Genomic DNA, 17,940 nt, shown 5'->3' with positions numbered 1-17,940 from the left:
AATAAAATAATACATAAAATAATACACAATAGGCCTGGGGTGTAGCAACACAAGAACAGGCCTTTTCTGCAGTGGCTCCCCACTTGTGGAATGGTGTCTCCATGGAGGCTTATCTGGCACCTTCATTACATATCTTTAGGTGCCAGGTGAAAATATTTCTCTATAACTAGGTATTTGGCTGCTTAAACAATGTATCTTTTAAAAGTGTTTGTGAGAGGGGGTTATTGGTTTGTTATTGCTGTTTTGTTATGTATTTTGTGTTCTAATTTTGTGTTTTTATATTGCAAACCACCCTGTGATCTTCAGATGAAGGGCAGTATACAAATTTAATAAATAATAATATGGTAAGTCACATTTTTGTAACTAATTACATAATTACAATGTTATTAAGTTATGCCACACCATAGAAATACAAAGAAAATGCAATGCAAATGGGAGGAAACTCATTGTGTATCATTTGTGGGCTGAAAACGATAGCAAATACTACACATATTATGTGGATTCATTTCTGTTGCAGAAGTGGAACAAATAAGCAAATATCAGCAAATTCTGCTTCCGTCAAAATTCTCTGACATCATGACTTACAATACACCCCTTTGGATCCTACTCTTCGATCAGAAAGAAAGAAATGAAGTGTCTCAATACTGACACAAGTGAATTGATCACATTTAACAGTATGATCCACCAGGAGAATGTGTGCACAAACATGTATGAAACATGTTGGGACAAAAGTTGTTTCACGCATTAACTTTATTAAAACTCAGGGGCTGAACAGTGCCTGTTTAAAGAGCTAGTCAACAATCTTGAAGATGAGTATGGTGACTCATTATATTGCTATGAAGTGTGCCTACCACCAGAGCAACTCTCCTGCTGCACAGCCTGCTATGGAACTAGAGTGGCCAGATACAAAGGAGGGCAGGGCTCCTACACCATTAATAATTGTGGAGAAGATGGAATTTCAGCATGTAAGGCTCATGAAGCTTCTTCGGCAAGCTACACCTGCTGAAATTCCTTGTTCTTCACAACTATCCATCAGTTCAGGAGCCCTATCCTCTTTGGCATACTGCTGCAGTCGGTTTTTCAGGCTGTTTACCTGGGAGTAAACATTACTCCTAAACAAACAAGCATAGGCTTGGGTTGTAAAAAGCAATGTCAGCATCTCCTTATCTAAAATAGGTTTGACTTCAGTATCTAAGCAAAAGTTTCAGGATTTATGTTCTATGCAGTTTTGTGCCTCTGTTGAAACCTATCAGCCACCTGGATAGGTCCCTGGATGACAATTTTCATCCAGGGACCGCTCCAGTACATCCCAGTAGATAAGATTCTCATGAGGTCTGACAAAGTGGCTTGTCACAATTTTCCTAAAACGACAAGCAGAAAATTCAACCCTCTCTGGGAAGAATGTTTGTTCTGAATGAAGTTCTTCCAGTTTGATGTCGAGTTTAGCGAGGCACATGCCTACAAAAACATCCTCTAGTTTAAAATAAGGAACTTCTTTGGCAATTTTATATACACTACTAGCAACATCTGCAGACAAAACATAACCAGTCCCTGAACAAAATGGAGGGTACAAGTTTCCTGAATATTCTTTTTCACTCACATACCACTTACTTATCAGTTTTCGTATTGGATGTTCATTCTCTTTTAAAAAGCCAGTGAAGAAGCTAACCTTCTTATTTTTCTTTAGAAGAAGTTCAGTGAGATAGTAGGTATTCACAAACATATCTGAGTCTGTTTTCATCACAAAGCTGGTTTGTGGGCAGAATTTGTGAATCCATTCAAGGCCCATAATAGTCTTTAATGTTAAATTGTAGTAGGAATCTAGAAAATCCTTCTGGATAATGTCTCTATGTTTTTTGTTCTCATAACCAATAGCATGCTGGTCAACAGCAGTGAAGGTATTTCCCAGGAGAAAATAGGTCACAATAAGTTTGTTGTCTATTATTCTTTCTCTGCCCCATGTCTCACGGATAGCCATCCGGGCTTTGGATTGTTTGTGAGATGATGTCACAAGAATGACCAGGAATGGTGGATTCCGTCTGCAATTCATTTGAGGCCTTCTTAAAAAACGTCCATCTCCCTTAAAGGGAAAAACCTCGTGCTTCGTCTCACAGAATATACAGATTTCGAAAGTGCCCAGCTTGGCATATAAACAGAAAAAACAAACCAAAGCCATAGTGAAAACAAGCATCCTTGCAAATCTCTTGGAAGCCATCTGAAAGAAAGGAAAGGAAATGCTATATGGAAATTTCTAGCAAATCAGTGTAGTGGGGAGATTACATTCCTACAGCCATGGTAAATGGGCATTGTGTATGTCAAAGAGCTGGCCTTAAATGTGACTAGCAGCTGGAATCAACCTGTAAGAATTTTAGTAAGAGCTGAACTTGAGGTTTTTCTTTGGGAATAGACTTGAAAACAGAATATTGTGCTGTGTATATGCAGCCTTGCATGTTTCCAGTCAGTAGATGGCAGGGTTGATAGTAACAGATTACAGGATAAAATATACTTTGTGGTTTCCCACCTAAGCTCTGCCCCTTCCTCCTGCACATTCGTTCTCTTCTCCCTCTTTCTTGCACAAGGATACCACAAAAGTAGCTCCAATCATGTAGTGTACAATTTGTAGTCATCCTTGTGAATATGTAGTTGCTGTAAGCAAACAGCCTGCTTTGCTTTATTTCTGTGTTTTATTTTCCCCCCTTAAAGCAATGCTAGTGGTGTATGAATGAGACAGAATGGGTAGTGGAGCTGAGGAACTCTAGACAGCTCCAGCTTCCAAGCTTTATAAACTGATATCCCAACCCGTTTTATTTTTTAAAACCTATCATGTTGGGCTCAGCCAGCTCCCCGGGCTTACACCACCACAGGGGCACCTTGCTTCCTGAGCTCTGAGGAGAGAATCACACTATCCATGAGTGCTTTTTCGCTCTCTGGGCTCCGAATTCCATGCACATCCCCTGCTTGTGTGTGCTCAAGCGCCTTTCAGAGTCATTGATAATGCAAGGATGTCTTCTCCTGCCTGGACAAGAAAATTGTAGCCACGGCGTCCACAGTCCATTTAAACTTTCTCAAAAACTGCCGTTTTTAAAAAAAATCGTTTCTCTTTCCACCCTATGTCCCCCTGATGAGGGATAGAAATAGGCAAACTGAATAGTTTGGCAGGTGCAATCCCCTCGCCCAGCTGCTAATATAAAAGATGGCAGCTCCTTTGAAGTGCCCCCTGTCAGACTACGCAGGAAGGAACTGAAAGGGAAGGGCTGTTACCTTAGTCTCCTGAACACTTGTTCAAATCTGATTGGTCAAATCTAGTGGAGCGAGTAGAAGATCCATGGATATCCTCCACTTCAGGAAAAAGGAAATATGCCTACTTGTTCTTCTAGTGTTAAAGGCTCTTTACATCCCAATGTGACTTTCCCTTATTTTTGCATAGGAAGTTGAAAGTGTCAGAGAAGCCCCACGTGGGGGGGGGGGAGGATGAAAAGCTACTACTTCCTGTTTCATAAGATAAATTTACATAGGGAATATTTCATGCAAATACAGTAGCTTCTCACCTGAAAGTAAGCAACTTATGGCTTTATTGCCTCAAACAGCTGAAGGCAATAAAGTTGGAGGCAATAAAACCTCTTCTTAGGTTTTTATATTGATGGCACCACTTTTTTCTTTAAATACGGCTGTCGCTAACTGGTTCTAAGATATTCCCTTAAGTAATCTACTGAACAAAGTACTAGTTTATTTTATTCATATACTGCCTAGTTGTAAACAGAGCCTCTAAGCAATTCACAAAAACTAAAAACTGGAGTCCAGATGAGCCTCCCCCGCATGTGTTTGCAGATTTACCTTACCTTTAATGGATGCTTGAATTTCATGAGGAGAAAGAAAGCTTTGGCTCCAAGACAGCAATTGATAAAATCTAGAACAAGAAAAGTGTTGGTGAACTCCAAATGCAATTCTATTCCCATAAGCAAAATGAAAATGTATCTCCTTAAATGTGTTGATAAACATTTCCAACAGGCAAACTTGAAAATGGTCTTAAGATTCCCTGCCCACCAAAGGCAAGGCTACTTTATTTTTATTTTTTATTTGTCATTTATTTCTTCGTCTTATAATTCTAGTTTCCAATGTCAGCTTCCTTCAATATCACTATTATTATCGTTAATAATAATTACTATTACTATTATTATTACTAGGGTGGCAAACACATTAACAATAATATCACTAATTATATTCTAAAAGCATTTTTAAAAGCACTTCTAACAACAATTTAAAAGAAAACATTCTACCAGCCGATAATTTCAGGGTTGCCAGGATCAGGACTGCTCAACATTCCTATGCCTGGGCAAACAGCAATGTTTCCAAATTCCCTCAAAAAGTCATTTATGTGGGATGAAGTGATTGACAGCACTAAATATTTACCCATTTATCATGTTCCTCTAAATTGCAAAAATAAACCTGTTTTTGAGAAAGGTCCAGGGCCTGTCACGATCTTCTATGAGCAAAACTAACTTTGGTAGGGGCTGAACATCTCCCCTTGCCAACTGGAAAATACTTCTTACATGTCCCATCAGCAGGGCGGCCATATTGCCAAACAACCTGGGCTTCCCTGGATTCAGTCCTCCCTACCCAACCAGGGCCCATTTCCACCATTAGCAAGATAAAATGCCCACCTAGGGTGGTGTATTTATTTATTTATTTATTTAAATATCAGAAGCTGATCTGTGAGATATAAGTGCCTGGTCCTTCTGTGAGAAACTCCTGGTAGCACTTTTCAGGGCTTTGTCACAGCTATGATTAGCATTGAGAGGAGGGAAGTATACAAGTCATGGAGATTACAAATAATAAAAGTGATGTACTCGTTGTCTCCAGAAAGGGCTTGCTGGTTCATTTCTATTTTATTTCTATTTATTTTTTGGGACTTCCCTTGTGGGAGAAAGATTGCTACCCATAGAAAACAACATAGGAAATGCATAATTTTTAGCGTAGCTGAGATTGGGCAGTAGAATTGCCCCCCCCCACCCCCACCCCAAGGTAACAGTAAGGGAAACAGTAAGGAAGTTTGTGCTTTTCCTCTCTCAGGTCTTATATTTCATGCAAAGAATATTGGTCTTATTATTTCCATATATTTGTTGCCCAAGGCCCAAGGCAAATGTACCCAGCTGCCTCCTGCCCGGGCCTGCTTTTGCAATCATCTTTACAGGCCTCACCACCACTTTCTGCATTTCCCTTTTTCAGAAAACCTTAGCAAGCACATGTACGTAAACGCCTCAGGATTGTTAAGCAGAGTTCTCGATGATACAATAAATGTTCATAAATGTACAAGGCAAACACATACACAATTATATAAACCACGTGTCTGAAATAGTGCAGGAGAACAATCCCAAAGCCATTTTGACTCTTCCAAATTGACCTCAAATATTTCTCTGCAAGGAGAAAGAAAATGGGAAAAGCTTTCCATTGTCCTTGGACAGTAGGGACTTACACCTCCCTGTAAATGCAGTCTGGCAAGTATCTGTTAACCTGAGCACACTATCAATATGCCTAAGAGATTCAGGAACTATTTATCATGTCAAAGGAATGGCCACCTACCCAGAGAAGGCATTCTGATAAAGCATTATCAAGATAACCTGGTAGACAGGAGATAAACAACACACTCAGATTTCTGTACACCACCTCTTCTGTGATGTAGGTATGATGTATGGGCGGGGGGTGATCTTGGGTTACACCCCTTCTGGGTTACACCCCTTGTATGATGTTTCTGGGGGTGGTCTTGGACTCCAGGGCAGGCAATTTTAATGTCTATATAAGGGCAGACACACCTTGGTTCAGGGTCCTCCTCCAATTTCCTGTGTGTGAGTGGAGCACCCGGTAGTAACTGCTTTAATAAAGATCAGGCTTACTAGCTGCTTTGCTTCTCAATATTCTCTGGTTGACCTCTGTTATTCTCTCCTACCGATGGAGAACCTACAAAGGACTCTATAAGGGCTCTTGTGTTCCCATAAGGGAATAAGGGCAGATTTCTGTTTACAACACTCTCAAAGGAGCCCAATGCAACCTCCTGCTCCACAGAGCAGTGTGCAACCCCAGACATAATGCGCTTTTTTTTTTTATAAGGTTTTATTATTTTCCAATAAGACAAAGAGAAAACAAAATACAACATCAACACAAAAGATAAGAAACAATAAAAAACAAAATCAACATTGAACATAATCAACAATAAACATAATCAACATTCGAAACAATAACAGCAATAAAAACATAAAGAAAACATATACAAACCTTAACCAATATCTATCTTTGTATATTTCTTGTTTCTAACTTCTCTATTTGGGGACTTCCCCCGTTCCCTCCACTGTCTTCAAAAAAAAAAATACTTCTTCAAGGTAGCTTTATATATTGTTCGATTCACATTTACCCAAATTTTAATATACTTAGCTTTTACTTAGTCAAATATCTCAATAACTATGTATCTTATCTTGACGACCTATCTTAACATATTTTGACACATACATCTTTCACATAACAACAATTCCTCTTACCATTTATATCTAACACATATCTACCAAAGCCGATTTTCTGTCTAATTCTGCTCAAATATTCAGTTTAACTGATTTAACTAAATAGTCTTTAAATTTTTTCCACTCCTGCGACGCCTTCCCCTCCCTCTGGTCCCGGACTCTGACGGTCAGTTCTGCGAGTTCCATGTATTCCATCATCTTCATCTGCCATTCCTCCACCGTTGGTGTCTCTTCACCTTTCCATGTTCTTGCCAATAGAATTCTGGCTGCTGTTGTGGCATACATAAAAAACACTCTATCCTGACTGGGTATCTCTTCATTGGTTATGCTCAGAAGGAATGCCTCTGGTTTCTTACAAAAGGTAACTTTCATTACCTTCTTAAGCTCATTGTAAATCTTATCCCAGAAAGCACTTACCGCTGGGCACAACCACCACATATGAAAAAAGGTACCTTTCGCATGTTTGCATTTCCAACATACATCTGACATTTTGGTATTCATCTTAGCAATCTTAACTGGTGTCAAATACCATCTATAAACCATTTTCATTATGTTTTCTCTTAAACCATGACAAGCAGTAAATTTGATACCTTTTTGCCACAATCTCTCCCAGTCATCCATCATAATATTATGTCCTACATCTTTTGCCCAATCTATCATTGAGGATTTAACCAGTTCATCTTTTGTATGCCACTCTAGCAGAAGATTATACATTTTGGAAAGGTTTTTGAAGTTCGATTCTATCAGTTCTGTTTCCAGTTTTGATTTTTCTACTTGAAAACCAACTTTTTTGTCCATTTTAAATATTTCATAAACCTGATGATAGTGCAGCCAGTCGGGGACCTGACTTTTTACTTGATCATAGCTTTTTAGCTTAAAAGAGTCCCCTTCCTGCTGCAATATGTCCATATATCTTAACCAGTTTGCAGACATATTCGGTCTCTTATATGCCTTGGCCTCCACTGGAGAAATCCATCTAGGAGTCTTTCTCTCAAACAAGTCTTTGTATCTAGTCCAAACCTGATATAGGGATTTTCTAACAATATGAGACTTAAAAGTTCTGTGGATTTTAACCTTGTCATACCAAAGGTATGCATGCCAACCAAACATATTATCATGTCCCTCCAAGTCCAACACATCAACGTTCTCTAATTTAAACCAATCCTTTAACCAGCAAAAGGCCGCAGCTTCAAAATAAAGCCTTAAGTCCGGCAGGGCAAAGCCTCCTCTGTCTTTAGAGTCTGTTAAAATCTTAAATTTTATTCTTGGCTTTTTGCCCTGCCATATAAATTTCGATAGGTCCTTTTGCCATTTCTTAAAACAGTCTAGTTTGTCCAATATTGGTATGGCTTGGAATAAAAACAGCATCCTTGGTAGGACATTCATTTTAACCACTGCTATTCTTCCCATTAACGACAATTTAAGTCTTGTCCAGATCTCCATATCTTTTTTTATCTCCATCCACAATTTTTCATAGTTATCCTTATACAGGTTCAAGTTCTTATTTGTGAGATTGATACCTAGATATTTTACAGATTTAACAAAATTGAGGCCTGTGGCTTCTTGAATTCTTTGGATCTGTTCTGCACTCAAATTTTTACCTAAAACTTTGGTTTTCTGCTTATTTAATTTGAAGCCAGCTACAAGTCCAAATTGTTCAATTAATTCCAAGACTCTGGGGACACTGCCTTCTGGTTCTTGCAGGGATAGCATCAAATCGTCCGCGAAGGCACGTAATTTGTATTCCTTCTCTCCCACTTTAATTCCTTTTGTCTGTTTATCTTTCCGAATCATATTTAGAAGGACTTCCAGGACCGTAATAAAAAGTAAAGGGGAGATAGGGCACCCTTGTCTTGTTCCTTTCTCTACTTCGATCTCCTCCGATATCACACTGTTTACAATGACTTTTGCTCTTTGTTCTGTGTAAATGGCCTTAATGCCATTTAAGAATTTTTCTCCAACTCCCATCTTTTCCAAATTCTTTTTCATAAATATCCAGGATACTTTGTCAAAAGCTTTCTCTGCATCAACAAACAATAGTGCTGCATCTGTGTTTATGTCTCTCTCCAGTTTTTCTAAAATGTCCACAATAATTCTCGTGTTATTACTTATTTGTCTTCCTGGCAAGAAACCTGCTTGGTCTCTATGTATATGGTCTTTCAACACTCTTTTCAACCTTGTAGCCAAAACATTTGCAAAAATTTTATAGTCCACATTCAAAAGGGATATTGGACGGTAATTTTTCATTAGAGTCTTATCAGTATCTGGTTTTAAAATCAGTGTGATAAAGGCTTCTTTCCACGTCTCTGGTGCCCTATCTCCTTCTAGTATTCTATTGCAAATTTCTCTTAACGGCTGTGATAGCCAATCTTTCAATGTCTTATAATATTTTGCTGTTAATCCATCCGGTCCTGGAGCCTTCCCCAATTGCATGTTGTTTATTGCATCTTCTATTTCTTGTGTCGTTATTGGGTGGTTGAGAGTTGTTAATTTTTCCTCTGGGACTTTTTGCAATCCGTTCTTTTCCAGAAATCGGTCTATCTCTACTTCATCTATCTTCTCCTCCTTGTACAGTTGCTTATAGAATCTCTGAAAACACCATCTGATTTCCTCCGGTTTCTCTACATTTTTTCCATTTACTACCAATTTACTGATAACATTTGCCTTTTGTCTTTTCTTTAATTGCCAAGCTAGTAGTTTTCCACATTTATTTGCAGATTCAAATGTTCTTTGTTTCATCATTTTCACTTTCCATTCGATATCTTGATTCATGATATTCGCATATTGGGATTGCAAGTATTTAATTTCTTTTTGGATTTTGACACATCTGGGATGTCCTCTTAATTCTTTTTCCTTTCCTTTGATTAATTTCAACAGTCTCTCCATTTCTGCACTTTGTTGTTTCTTCTTTTTTGCCTTTTCACTAATGAGGAATCCTCTCATTACCGCTTTACTTGCATCCCAAGCAGTCCTTTTCTCCACTTCTGAGTTCCAATTAATTTGAAAATATTCTTTCATCTTTTTCGCCGCTCTTTCTACTAGCTTGGTATCTCTCATCAATGCATCATCCATTCTCCACCTGAAAGAATCCTTGGAAATCATTTTTAGGTTTACCTGCACCGGATTGTGGTCTGAAAGCGTTTTAGGACCGATTTCTGCTTTTTCTAATTTTGGAGCCAATTCATTCGAGATCCAAATATAATCTATCCTCGACCATGACTGCTGAGATTCGCTGAAGTACGTTGCCTCTGTTTCTGTGGGGTTTTTTAATCTCCAAGAGTCCACCAAATTCAAATTATCCACCATTTCAAAAAAAGTCTTTGGGAGTTTCCCATCATTTGTTAGTTTTGTTCTTTGAGATCTATCCATTAGTGTGGAAACTGCCCCATTAAAGTCTCCAAGGCAAACTACCTTATAGTCCAAATAATCCAGCAGCAAATCATGTATTTTTTTGTAAAAAATCGACTTTCCATCATTTGGTGCATAAAGTCCCAGAATCAAAAATTTTTCGCCTTGTACATTAATTTCAATTGCGATGTATCTCCCTTCTTCATCTTTAAATAGCTGTCTTGGGCTATATTTCTCCTTTGCATAAATCACTACTCCTCTCTTCTTGACCTTGTCCGATGATATGAACTCTTGGCCTAATTTTTTATTCTGTAGCAATCTTCTGTGACGCCGGACTATGTGGGTTTCCTGTAGACATATTATATCCAAATTCTTCTTTTCTATGCTGTAAAACACTCTGCGTCTCTTTGGTCTCTGATTTAATCCCCGAACATTCCAAGTCATTAACTTGAGCGCCATTTCTTTGTTTATTCCTCTCCTCCAGTTGCCTGTCCTTTCTTGTCTTGTTCTGGATCTTGGCTTGGTCCTGGTAGTCCCGGCGGTGGTGGGAATACTTCTGGAAACTTGTAGAACTGTGCTGGGTCCAGTGGAGTTCCTTTGAAATGTTCCAGATGCTTGTCCAAAAACTTTTGCTTTTCCGCCAAGGACCTTATTCTTATCTTTTTCCCTTCAAACGTAAATGCCAGGCCTTCTGGGAATTCCCAACTGAAGGAGATTTTTCTTCTTCTTAACTCCGTCACCAGGTCGTTATAAGGAGCTCTTTTATCTAAAAAGAATCTGGGGATATCCTTGTAAAAAATTACTTTATTCTGCTGTACCACCAGGTTGTTTCTGTAGTGTAAATCCAGAAAGTAGTCTCTGTCGTGTCTATCGTGCAGCACAATCAAACAGTCACTGACTGTTTTAGTGCTTTTCTTTCCTCTGGAGCCTCTTGGTCCAAATCTGAAGGCCTTCACTATGCGTGCTGAGACGTTTACATAATGCGCTTTTGCTCCACCACAGCACCACTGGCACAACCGTACTAAGCCAACCCTGAAACTGAGCAGGGTCTCACCTCTACCCTTTCCCGTCATCTCCACCATTTCCAGTCTCTAGGGTGAGAATCAGCTTTATTTCTCTCACAGCAACAGGCTTAATGGCAGACTATGACCTGAAGTCTTTGCCTGTACGACCCCCAACCTGCTTTCCTATGGGCAAATGTGCATGGCGCTTACTAATGGTCAAGCTCTGCTCCCCCCTGCCACAAATCAGCAGATTTTGCCTTTGCCACTGCCTCCCTTTCACAGGAACACAAGCGGGCAACCTTGTGTTTGGCACGGCTTCGGGCATCCGTTGCTTTGAATGAGAATGCAGGCTAGAATTGAGGAAGGTAGTAAAGAATTCATCTGCCTTAGAAAAGGCAGGAAATGCTTTAGAGGAAACCGGAGCCTTTGCAACTGAGTGGAAAGTGACAGTACTTAACAGTGCAGTCCTATACATGTTTTCTCAGACAGAAGTAAGGCCCATTGTGTTCTGTGGGCTTACTCTCAGGAAAGAAATGCAGCCGTAAACTTCTTACAATATATAAAATTGCCTTGAATTTTTAATTAGCCTTTTGGGAGTCCAACTATATGTTACTTGCAAAAGTACCCAAAAGCCACTCTGACGGGCTTGGCTTGGAGTGAGAAGTCGGCAGGAAGCAGTTACTTAGTTCTTTCCCAACCTGCCTTTTGCCTTTGTAGATGTGTTTGTAATATGGCTTCTTTTCATGGGGAAAAAATTGCGCAGCTTCTTAAGTTTAATGTTTGCAGTAGGCTGTGTTTGTGCATGAGGTCTGCATGTGTTTCCAGCCCTGTGGAATGTTTCCTATGCTTACAGGCACATTGGTGTTGGAGACATAAGGGTGCAAAGTGCACCTTTGAACATATATACTGTGGGATTGTTGTCTGCTTAGGGATTTCTGGGGATTTAGCAAGGTATTAAGGAGATTAGGAGTTCTGAGTTACATTTAAATCTAGTAACAATGGCTTCTGCTTCATCTACTTCTGCTTCATTGACTACGCAAAAGCATTTGACTGTGTCGACCACAGCAAACTATGGCAAGTTCTTAAAGAAATGGGAGTGCCAGATCACCTCATTTGTCTCCTGAGAAATCTCTATGTGGGACAAGAAGCTACAGTTAGAACTGGATATGGAACAACTGATTGGTTCAAAATTGGGAAAGGAGTACGACAAGGCTGTATATTGTCTCCCTGCTTATTTAACTTATATGCAGAATTCACCATGCGAAAGGCTGGACTGGATGAATCCCAAACCGGAATTAAGATTGCCGGAAAAAATATCAACAACCTCAGATATGCTGATGATACTACCCTGATGGCAGAAAGTGAGGAGGAATTAAAGAACCTTTTAATGAGGGTGAAAGAGGAGAGCGCTAAATATGGTCTGAAGCTCAACATCAAAAAAACTAAGATCATGGCCACTGGTCCCATCACCTCCTGGCAAATAGAAGGGGAAGAAATGGAGGCAGTGAGAGATTTCACTTTCTTGGGTTCCATGATCACTGCAGATGGTGACAGCAGTCACGAAATTAGAAGACGCCTGCTTCTTGGGAGAAAAGCAATGACAAACCTAGACAACATCTTAAAAAGCAAAGACATCACCTTGCCGACAAAGGTCCGTATAGTTAAAGCTATGGTTTTCCCAGTAGTAATGTATGGAAGTGAGAGCTGGACCATAAAGAAGGCTGATCGCCGAAGAATTGATGCTTTTGAATTATGGTGCTGGAGGAGACTCTTGAGAGTCCCATGGACTGCAAGAAGATCAAACCTATCCATTCTCAAAGAAATCAGCCCTGAGTGCTCACTAGAAGGACAGATCCTGAAGTTGAGGCTCCAGTACTTTGGCCACCTCATGAGAAGAGAAGACTCCCTAGAAAAGACCCTGATGTTGGGAAAGATGGAGGGCACAAGGAGAAGGGGACGACAGAGGATGAGATGGTTGGACAGTGTTCTCGAAGCTACTAACATGAGTTTGGCCAAACTGCGGGAGGCAGTGAAGGATAGGCGTGCCTGGCGTACTCTGGTCCATGGGGTCACGAAGAGTCGGACACGACTGAACGACTGAACAACAACAACAATGGTTTGGGGCTATGCAAACTACGCGGTTAGGAAGAGCTGTCTTGTGTGCTCTCACATGCTGCTAACAGCAGAGGTCTTGATAGGGAAGATGTGGAAAAATAAAATAATTATATTAGTGAACAAAATTATGAGATATAAGCAATTAAGGGAAGGAAGGAAACAACAAGTATAGATCTTTAGACTATACCGAGCACCATTCATTTTTACACAAGGATTGCCTAAGAAAATTGAGGGTCAGTTTAAAATAGGAGGAAAGCTGGTGCACTTGGATGCTCAAGTGGCGCAATGGTTCAGTGTATCTAGGTGTTAACCAGAAGATTGGTGGTTTGAGCCCACCCAGGAATGGCTGTGGGCAGGATTACTGCATTGTAGGGTGTTGGACTAGACAACCCTTGGGATCCCTTCCATCTCTACAATTCTATGATTCTAAGATGCACAACAGATCAAAATTATAACTCTTTTATTAGATCCATGGCACAGAAAATATTAAGATACCTTGCCTGGCAAAGAGGAACAATTAGAGTGTATGCAAATATAAACTTTTCTTGCTCTCACTGGTAGCATGCAGAAAGAAGACAGGATTCCCTATAAACATAAGGAAACCCTCCAGGTGGCATGTGTGCCTTCAGTTTGGTAAAAACTTAATTTCCAGAGACCTTTGCACAAAGGATGTCGTGCACAGGGCCTTGGAAAGTTGAAGTTGGCTCCAACCTCTGAGGACACCGGGCAGTGAGCAGGTCGCTTTGACCTTCTATGCATTAACTGCAGCAAGCCAAGACTTGCTGGTCAAAGATTGAGGTGAAACTCCTTTCTGCTGCATATTCCATAGCAATTTTGTGCACTGAGGGTAGAGAAAATTGTGTTGGAGCCAGCATGGGGCTGAGAGTCTAGAGGCTTATTGCTTCTGGACTTTTCCTTATCTGCTTTGGAATTTGTCGTTAGAGTCAGGAGCTCTAAGACAGACCTAGTATGCAAGGGGGATGCCATCATCAGGCTTCTGGTCACAGGTGTGGCGGGCCCTTGCCCAGTTATGGATACCAGTAATATTTGGCTCTTTGTCCCCCTGAGGGCTGGTCCGTTCCTAGTGCACGAAAATGGGTTCCTGTTAGCCAGGCATCAATTTGCTCATGTTGAGCGCCAGTTATTACAGCCTGCAGCTTGCCTACCGCTGAACACGCTTCATTCCTTCTGTATAGGTGTTGTTACAAAGGCTGCATACTGGGGCCGGTCATTGGACAGGATTATGAATACGTGTCACTGACAAGGATTACATCAGGAAGTGTTGCCAGTGATGCCTGTGCTGGTGCCTGTCTGTTATTTCCTTTTTCCTAGGAGCAGCTGTGTGCATTTGGTTTGTTGGCCACAGCATTGTGCACTGGGCTGGCAAGTGTGCCATCTCGACCGTCCTGCCCATGTGCCCATATCTTGGAGGTCCAGATGGCGAATGCTTTGGGAGGAGTGCCTTCCTTTGATGCGGTCAAGTGTGACCGCGAGGGTCCTCCCGCAGCGCTGGTGTAGCCTTACACGGGGCACCAGCTACTGGGGCAGCCTGCGGATGGGACGGCTGGTAATTCTGGAGTCCCGCTCCCACCGCGCCGTGAAAAAAGGGGTCCGCCGGCTGCTGTCTGAAGGTCTTTGAGTTGTGAGTTCGTGGATGGTTGCCTTGAAGAAGAAGAAGAAGAAGAAGAGTTTGGATTTGATATTCCGCTTTTCACTACCCGAAGGAGTCTCAAAGCGGCTAACATTCTCCTTTCCCTTCCTCCCCCACAACAAACACTCTGTGAGGTGAGTGGGGCTGAGAGACTTCAGAGAAGTGTGACTAGCCCAAGGTCACCCAGCAGCTGCATGTGGAGGAGCGGAGACACGAACCCGGTTCCCCAGATTACGAGTCTACCGCTCTTAACCACTACACCAAACTGGCTCTGCTAGCGACTGAAAACTACAAAAGGTCCCGGAAAAAGACTCCGGAGAAAAAGCGCTAACTAAACTATGGCCAAAAACCAAGTAGCCAAATAAAAGGTTTTTAAAGTAAAAAACGAAGTTAAATAAAACAACGGAGACTGCAGTCCGGTGAAGGAGCCTACCGCTACCCTGCGTGGTGGGTCTATTCTATCTGGGCTTGCCACGCTACGACGTTCTATCTTTGGCTTGCCTCGCCCTTTTTCCACACCTTTCTCCACGCTTTCTCCTCTGCTTTTCCTCGGCTTCCTCCACACCACAAACAGGGAGCGGCAGCTATTTATTGAACAGTAAAGTGACGACACAACAAACATAACATCCAATCACAGCACTGTTACCGTGCTAACATTTGGCAGGAAGAAGACTAACAACCGTTACTACATTTGAAGTTGGAGCCTTTTTTACCCGCGGAGGGATCCACGCAGTAAACTGCCCGCCGGATCCCCTTTTTACCTTTCCTTCCAGAGCGGATGGATATCACCAAATAAATACAAACAAACACAAATAAACATAAGTGTTGTTGTTGTTGTTCAGTCGTTCAGTCGTGTCTGACTCTTCGTGACCCCATGGACCAGAGCACGCCAGGCACGCCTATCCTTCACTGCCTCCCACAGTTTGGCCAAACTCATGTTAGTAGCTTCGAGAATACTGTCCAACCATCTCATCCTCTGTCGTCCCCTTCTCCTTGTGCCCTCCATCTTTCCCAACATCAGGGTCTTTTCCAGGGAGTCTTCTCTTCTCATGAGGTGGCCAAAGTACTGGAGCCTCAACTTCAGGATCTGTCCTTCTAGTGAGCACTCAGGGCCGGTTCCCTTGAGAATGGATAGGTTTGATCTTCTTGCAGTCCATGGGACTCTCAAGAGTCTCCTCCAGCACCATAATTCAAAAGCATCAATTCTTTGGCGATCAGCCTTCTTGATGGTCCAGCTCTCACTTCCGTACATTACTACTGGGAAAACCATAGCTTTAACTATACGGACCTTTGTCGGCAAGGTGATGTCTTTGCTTTTTAAGATGCTGTCTAGGTTTGTCATTGCTTTTCTCCCAAGAAGCAGGTGTCTTCTAATTTCGTGACTGCTGTCACCATCTGCAGTGATCATGGAACCCAAGAAAGTGAAATCTCTCACTGCCTCCATTTCTTCCCCTTCTATTTGCCAGGAGGTGATGGGACCAGTGGCCATGATCTTAGTTTTTTTATGTTGAGCTTCAGACCATATTTTGCGCTTTCCTCTTTCACCTTCATTAAAAGGTTCTTCAATTCCTCCTCACTTTCTGCCATCAAGGTTGTATCATCAGCATATCTGAGGTTGTTGATATTTTTTCCGGCAATCTTAATTACGGTTTGGGATTCATCCAGCCCAGCCTTTCGCATGATGAATTCTTCATATAAGTTAAATAAGCAGGGAGACAATATACAGCCTTGTCGTACTCCTTTCCCAATTTTGAACCAATCAGTTATTCCATATCCAGTTCTAACTGTAGCTTCTTGTCCCACATACAGATTTCTCAGGAGACGGATGAGGTGATCAAGCGATCAGGCATAAGTAGCCAGGTACAAAAGTACCTAAAAACATAAGTAGCCAGGTACAAAAGTACCTAAAAAACATATTCCCACAAGCGTATCCTGTGTGTCCAGATGGGGAATGCTTGAGAGGAGTTCCTTCCTTTGGTGCGGTCGAGTGTGACCTGTGAAGGTCCTCCCACAGCGTTGGTGGTGCAGCTGAGCAAAAATGATTTGCCGTCTTCCCTTGGTATTAAGCTCGTGTCCCGCAAGGGAATGACACATGGTTGAATGATGTGTGTTGGGTTTGAAGGAATGGTTGCGGATGTGAGTGGTTTGGCGGCAAGCCTAGGGGGCTCTAGTGATGGTTAGGCATTGGTTATTATTGTTGGTTGGAGCAGGAGTTATGATTGACTGAGTTTGCCCCTCCATTTGATGCTGGTGTTCGGGGAATTCCATTAAAGGAATCCAGGGGCTCGACATGCTTTTGTCCATATCCCCCGGTCGGGGGCCAGGGCCTCTCAAGAGCCTCTGGGGAGAGGAGAGGGGAGGGTCAGATCCCCCAGCTCCCTTTCTCTCCCAGAGTGCCTTTCCCCTTACTGACGATCATCAGTTCTGTCCCCAGTGGGACAGATGGTCTTAACCAATGCCTAAGCAACCACTCACATTATTTGTATTTTAATAAAGTTGTGGCCAAAATTATGCCAAAAACTAAAACTAAAATTCTGTCTTATGTGTGAATTTATTTGAGGGGTGGTTTGGGGACCTCAACACGCAAATGTTAACTGACTGACTTACCCAGGGGATCATGTAGAAAAGCCACTACTAAGCCGGCAGGAGTATTGCAGGTTCTGGGTCTGAACTGAGAGACTTGATGGCAGGATCATCGTAGTGGTTTTCAGAGAGGGAGGAGAAATCTAGAAATACAACAAAGCAAAATTACTTTTATAACCTTAGCAACTGAATTTTCTGGAGAACCATTTTTAAGAGCCAAAGCAGAATAGTGATCACACAAACCATCTACTTATTCTGTTCAGTTAAAACAACTAACTGAACAATCTCTAAATTTGATAATGTCAGATAATTTCTATATCCCAGCTATATCCTAAATCTTTACCAACCAGACATGAACAGGCAGGATACTGTATTTTTCACTCCATAAGATGCACTTTTTCCCTCCTAAAAAGTAAGGGGAAATGTCTGTGCGTCTTATGGAGCGACTGTATGGTCCCTGGAGCTGAATTGCCCAGGGACTGAAAGAAGATCAAGCTTTTTCTTTTACAAAGAGAGAAGGGGTTGTTGAAAGGCTGCCGCTTTACAGCTGATCAGCAAGAGATCGGGGAGAGAGATAAGGTCCCTGGCTCCCTTTCTGCAGAGGAGGCTGTTGGTTTCCCCAGCGACATGTGACTGGCTGATTAGATTATCTGTCTGGAAACTGTAGAAAGGGCTTTGAGCTGATCCTTTTTGCAAATGGGGCTTTTCTTTGCAAAAGCAGCAGCACAAC

The 17,940-nt window shown here is 41.6% G+C and overlaps 1 protein-coding gene across 1 annotated transcript; it reads right to left on the bottom strand.

The window, feature by feature from the left end:
- Nucleotides 1-307: 307 nt before the first annotated feature.
- On the bottom strand, nt 308-17,327 carry B3GALT5 (beta-1,3-galactosyltransferase 5). The gene is made up of 3 exons (XM_033147048.1): nt 17,235-17,327; nt 3,840-3,907; nt 308-2,215 (listed from the first exon to the last, which is right to left on the bottom strand). Exons 2-3 carry the CDS (start codon nt 3,861-3,863, stop codon nt 1,250-1,252), a joined length of 990 nt encoding a protein of 329 aa, XP_033002939.1. The 5' UTR covers nt 3,864-3,907; nt 17,235-17,327; the 3' UTR covers nt 308-1,249.
- Nucleotides 17,328-17,940: the final 613 nt, after the last annotated feature.

The sequence above is a fragment of the Lacerta agilis genome, chromosome 4, assembly GCF_009819535.1.
Source record: "Lacerta agilis isolate rLacAgi1 chromosome 4, rLacAgi1.pri, whole genome shotgun sequence".
Taxonomy (NCBI): domain Eukaryota; kingdom Metazoa; phylum Chordata; class Lepidosauria; order Squamata; family Lacertidae; genus Lacerta; species Lacerta agilis.
Note: the sequence above shows the minus strand (reverse complement) of the source record. Positions and strands in the feature narration are given on the sequence as shown.

Coding starts and splice junctions, on each gene's coding strand:
- B3GALT5 (XM_033147048.1), bottom strand. CDS start 3,863: ATGAAATTCAAGCATCCATTAAAG. Junction 2,216..3,839: donor AATTCAAGCATCCATTAAAG/GTAAGGTAAATC, acceptor CCTTTCTTTCAG/ATGGCTTCCAAGAGATTTGC.